Source organism: Gadus macrocephalus, chromosome 16 (genome assembly GCF_031168955.1).
Source record: "Gadus macrocephalus chromosome 16, ASM3116895v1".
Taxonomy (NCBI): Eukaryota; Metazoa; Chordata; class Actinopteri; order Gadiformes; family Gadidae; genus Gadus; species Gadus macrocephalus.
In genome coordinates this window covers 19,096,938-19,102,519 of record NC_082397.1, presented here as the reverse complement: position 1 = coordinate 19,102,519, position 5,582 = coordinate 19,096,938, and the positions used below count along the sequence as shown (strand labels likewise).

The 5,582-nt window shown below is 48.0% G+C and overlaps 1 protein-coding gene across 1 annotated transcript in view; it reads right to left on the bottom strand.

The window, feature by feature from the left end:
• zgc:113279 (uncharacterized protein LOC553749 homolog) overlaps nt 1-5,278 on the bottom strand; it is a 7,574-nt gene extending 2,296 nt beyond the window's left edge. Inside the window, exons 1-9 of the mRNA XM_060075179.1 lie at nt 4,841-5,278; nt 3,450-3,562; nt 3,147-3,171; nt 2,861-2,907; nt 2,077-2,756; nt 1,643-1,748; nt 1,244-1,390; nt 271-331; nt 1-109 (exon numbers count right to left, since the gene is read on the bottom strand). The exon at nt 1-109 is cut by the window's left edge and continues 2,296 nt beyond it. Of these exons, the coding sequence (XP_059931162.1) occupies nt 1-109; nt 271-331; nt 1,244-1,390; nt 1,643-1,748; nt 2,077-2,756; nt 2,861-2,907; nt 3,147-3,171; nt 3,450-3,562; nt 4,841-5,063 (1,511 nt within the window). The 5' untranslated portion in view covers nt 5,064-5,278. The remainder of the gene's footprint in view (nt 110-270; nt 332-1,243; nt 1,391-1,642; nt 1,749-2,076; nt 2,757-2,860; nt 2,908-3,146; nt 3,172-3,449; nt 3,563-4,840) is intronic.
• Between the last annotated feature and the right edge of the window lie 304 nt (nt 5,279-5,582).

Below are 5,582 nucleotides of genomic sequence, written 5' to 3'. Positions count from 1 at the left end.
TGCTCCTTGCGGAGGGTGTGCAGCCGGGCCCGGCCCAGGCAGGCCCTCCCCTCCAGCTCCTGAACCGCAGCGCTCAGGCCCAGAGCGGCACACTGCAGCACGCTCAGTCCTGCACAGGGGGGGGGAGGACTTGTAACACCATGCTACCTCCTCTTCAAATGTTGAACAGCTCTTGCAGCGAATTTGCCAATAGTGGTGAGATTGATAGTCGATCATATCATCGGGTGGTTCCATGAAACTGTTGCATTGCACAGTGAAGTGAAGGCGTACCATAGTTATCAGTGGCATCCATATCGACGAACACGCCATCGGACATCATGTGTTTCAACACCTGAAAAGAAGATCAAACACCAAATTACCGCCATTATGTAGAAAATAATTTCAGTTATGAAAGAGTACAGAGGAATGAATTGAACGCAAAACCTCATTCTTTAGACTTCACTTGTCGGCAGAAATGTTCTCGGGGTGTACATTAACAGGGGGAGTGATGATTTGAAGCACATTGTAAAGGAACAAGGTTACTTGTGCTTAACAAACAGGACACATGCATTCTTGGCACTTACCGTCCAATAAGGCATGCACAGAATATTTCCAACCCTTGTGATAATTATATGACAGGACTCAAAAGGCCCTTAAGGGTGAGAAGTACCCAGAAGAACTGGTTTCGGAAGCGCTTTGTTTGTCTCCTCCTTGGGCAAATTCCCACAGTACTGTGCATCCACATGTGAGACATAGGTAATATGTTGGGAGAGGTCATTTGGTTGCTTAAATTACCAAGGTTACATGATAGTTGGAGTATTTTAAAATTCTCATTCAGTAAACCGAAAGGTTGACTGAAAAGTCAAACCATGAGTAGTGACTTCGTAACCTATCTTAGTACACCGCCTTTTGAGTTTATTGTATGGTGTTCTCATCTTCCGACCGCTCTTCAGACAGGGAAGGGTATGTTTACTGCATTTGATTCAGATTCGAAAAGCGTAAACGTAACGTAAGGTTTACGTAACGTAAACTAGGCCTTATAAGATACAGCCATTTAAAACAAACATTCAGATCCTTCTCTTTTTACCATTACATGAATCCACTTTCCTTCTTACATGATATTTTTGTATAACCATAAATAGATTATGACCAGATTAACTGTTTATCAACTCTGGTAATGGACTATTTATTGGCGGTGAGTAAAATATTTTGTGCTTTAATAAATCCAATAAATAACTAATAGCAACAAGGAGAGAGGGACTACCTCCAGGACGCGGATGTAGCCTCTCTCAGCACAGATGTGGAGGCAGGTCTTCCCAGATGCGTCCTTCTCATTGGCATTGGCGCCCAGGCCGATGAGGTCAGCCACCATCAGGTGCTGGTTGTGCCTGGCCGCCAGGTGAAGGGAAGTCTGGGAGAGAAACCCAGGGTCAATAAGGACAGGAAGCAATGTCACCATGGCAAGGCTTTAACTCCTGATAACACAGGAAACCCTCCTTGGTGCATATACTGTATGTTTCCATGTTAATGTAAGCCATCATATCTGTAAGCTATTGGAGCTGGTACAACAGAACTTTGATAAACAATATGAAGACACAACAGTATACTTCTACATCTCGCCACATATCACACAACATATAACATTGATTCTTATCTACCGTACCATTCCCTCAGAGTCCTTGAGGTCCAAACAGTGGATGCTCGCCATTCGTTTGGCAATGGCGTATCCCTGAGCCCTCTTCCCTAGACAGGCCACTCGGTGCAGAGCCCTGGAGCAAGGCAGAGCAAAAGTGTCAACAACAAGCAGGGGGAGTGAGAACAGGTTTGGGCTGGTTTAAAGGCCTGATTCTGATCCCCTTCATAGTATTGGACTATACAGTAAAACAAGATCTATTGAAAGACACTACACTCTCCTGCTTAATACGAACCTTGACATTTAGTTTGTGAGTGAGGAAGACTGTGATTAGGGTCTCTAGAGGTCAGCAGTACAATAAGAAAAGATCTGTACCAGCCCTACTGCTAGGTTAGGACATGTTGATGCTGGGTGGATATGAAGCCATAGTCAAGACCCTAGTAATGAATCCACTCCATACTTACATCCTGCCCTGTCCGTCCGTTGCAAGCAACCTGCTATCACACACGTCCTCCAGCTCGTTCTCCTCTCTCTGCAGCTGGCTGACGAAGTAGGCGCCGCTGCTCTGACCGACGCCGTGTCCAGAGACGAACCACTCACTCTCCAGACCACCAATGTCGTCGCATTGGCCTTCGACACCGTGGTCCCTGAACAGGTCGTGGCCGGGGGGGGGGGCGAAGTCTGGGCTGTGGGGGGAAGCTGCTCGCCAGAACTCAGCGGGGCCTGTCGAGGAGAGGGCCGCCGTGTACACGGGGCTGGGGATCATGCCGTCACTGTCGTCGGCGGCGCTATGGTAACCGGCCATGCACCGCTGATACGAAGGGAGGCATTGGGACAGACGATCGCTGGAGCCGCCGTCGCTCATGCTGTCGCTGGAGGGGCTGTGGGGGTCGGAGGCCGAGCCACAGCTGCTCAAGGGCCCCGACTCGGGGCTGCTGCAGGAGGCCTGGCCGTAGCGCGGCGGCGTGCCGCCCCAGGTAGGGCTGCTGGGCTCCGTAGACCTGAAGGACAGCAGGAAGGCGGGGGAGGGGTTGGAGGCGGCGGAGGGCCGATGGGAGCTGTAAGTGTTGCCCATTTTGAGGTCCTCCTCCAGCACCTCCACGATGATAGCCAGCTCCTCAAGGCTTTTATTGGGGCGCTTCCTCTGGGAGAACCAAGACAACCGGGTCACAGCAGTTCAAGGTCACCCGCCCAATCCAACGACACACGCCTCCTACATGTTGAGTTATGGAATTCTCCTGTTCTCACCTTGTTAGATTGACGCTCTTTGCAAGTATTCACTCGTTTCTTCTCTCCTGTGGAAGAAATATGCATTGGGAAGTTTTCATACTGAATCCAATTCATTTTTCTTCAAAGGTTTCAAATGTGGCCTCAGTTCAAAATATTAACTTTAATGATGAATAAATAAATAAATAAATAAATGGGCTATCCTGATGCCATCAATTGCTTGAAACAGTGTCTGCTGCTGGTGTCTGCTGGCCGTGGGCCTGTGCTCTCCTAAAACCGGTCATGGGTGCTGTGGGATTTTCCTTACCTTTAGATCTTTTGAGACTTTTCTCCTGTGAGGACAGACACACAAACAAAAACATCCACTGCATGAATAAGAGCTGTCAGCCAACACAAGCAGCCCTTCCCAGTGCCCCCTCTCCAGGTGTGTCACCCTGGGGGGCTCTGAGCTTCAGGCACAACACACCCAATCCATGGCTAGCTTGGTCACCTAGGTTGGATGTTTGCGTGCCTTTTGTAAACAATAATGTCATGTAATTCACTCACACCTATGTTCCCCAAAGCACTGATATAAAAGAGGCCATAAATAAGGGAATACGTGTTTAATGACCTGCAGCTCTTGTGGGTCACATCCCTGGGCCAGGCGGATGCTTCTCAGCATGTCCTTCACTGGCATTTTGACACGCACCCCAAGGTATCGCTTCTCAAGGTTGTCGTCAGAGCCTGAGGGGAGCAGGAGGAGGGAGGGTACACATACAACACTCTGTGAGGAGGAGGGAGGGTACACATACAACACTCTGTGAGGAGGAGGGAGGGTACACATACAACACTCTGTGAGGAGGAGGGAGGGTACACATGCAATACTCTGTGAGGAGGAGGGAGGGTACACATACAATACTCTGTGAGGAGGAGGGAGGGTACACATACAATACTCTGTGAGGAGGAGGGAGGGTACACATACAATACTCTGTGAGGAGGAGGGAGGGTACACATACAACACTCTGTGAGGAGGAGGGAGGGTACACATACAATACTCTGTGAGGAGGAGGGAGGGTACACATACAATACTCTGTGAGGAGGAGGGAGGGTACACATACAATACTCTGTGAGGAGGAGGGAGGGTACACATACAATACTCTGTGAGGAGGAGGGAGGGTACACATACAATACTCTGTGAGGAGGAGGGAGGGTACACATACAATACTCTGTGAGGAGGAGGGAGGGTACACATACAATAGGCTACTTCCTGCAACATTGATATATGATAACATGCCTTCTGGTTGGGAAGCCAAGGAATAACCCTTATGGCATATGCATGCCGTGAGGCTTTGGCCTGTTTCTTAAAGAAACTGCCTCAGTCACAAACAACTCAAAATATAGAAACCCACACCTTTGAAAGGCATATAGGGAATGAATGTACCAATAGCCTAAGGCCATTTTAAAGGGTGAGTTATCATTGTGTGATACAACTTGGATAACCAAAACTCCACCAATTTGGACCACCCAAATGGTTAAATAGTGCTAATGTTAAGACATTATCAAGTGTTCCACATACGGACACTAATTAGTCCTTTATTTAAATCCAGTTGGGGCCGTATGCCCATGGGCCAATTGTCACACACAAATCCACAAATTCTGTATCTTCTTTATATGTTATGCTATTTGAAAATCCATTGAAATAAGCCTACATTCCTCGAGCTACATTCGAAAAAAAGATTGAAGAAAGTAATCGGTGAACTTTTGTCCGTCTCCTTTTGAGATAGTTGGAGAACTGAGCGCCCAGGTAGACTGCCCTGTGATATTCTGGCCAGGAGGAGATCCACACGTAAAATCGCAAAATGTAAAATCTCTTTACGGTCATTTCAGGCAATTAATAGGCTGTATAGTTCCGTACCTCTGAAATAACTACAACTCAAAAAGATAACTGACCCTGATGACCTGCATGTCGATGCATATTAATGCATCTCATATTTGGATAAGAAGTCGTCATTGCGAACTTACTTTTCTGGTGAGGGTGGTCCAAGCCCATGTGAGCTGACCCTGACACGGGGGGGTCTGGTTCCTCCGGATGGGTGTGAGCTGACCCAGACACGGGGGTGTCGGGCCAATCCGAGCTGGTTGATCCCCCGGGTAGAGGGGACAGCTCGCCTGGGGATTCCACCTCCACTGTTGTGGGCACGTCAGTTTCCCAGTAAGTGTCCTTACGATTAAAACGTCCCCGCATGTTGTGCCCAACGTGTGAAGACAACACTCAACCCCTTAATAAATCAGCTTAAATTTGTTAAAATCCCAAGTTTAGCCGTTCGAGCCGACGTTGTGTCGGCAAGGTCTGACTGACAGACAGCGGACTCTCCCACTCTGACTTACGACACCTGTTCTTCAGGTAATTATAAGAGCTCAGTGGTTTCAGAGAGGGAGGGAGATATGTGGTGTCATCGAAAGCTTCTTTCACACTTCCACTCACTACGAAGCGAACGTTTATTTCAAATGTGTCAAAAGTTTTCACGAATAGAGCTGCTCCTGTACTAATGCTATTTTAATCATAATTTGACATTCACACGAACCACTACGACACTGTGTGTGTGTGTGTGTGTGTGTGTGTGTGTGTGTGTGTGTGTGTGTGTGTGTGTGTGTGTGTGTGTGTGTGTGTGTGTGCGCGCGCGCGCCCTAGGGACGAACAAGGTTGCTGAATCTATTGGCAAGGTCGTCGAAGTCAAATATATATTTCTACTTCTCTCTGCTG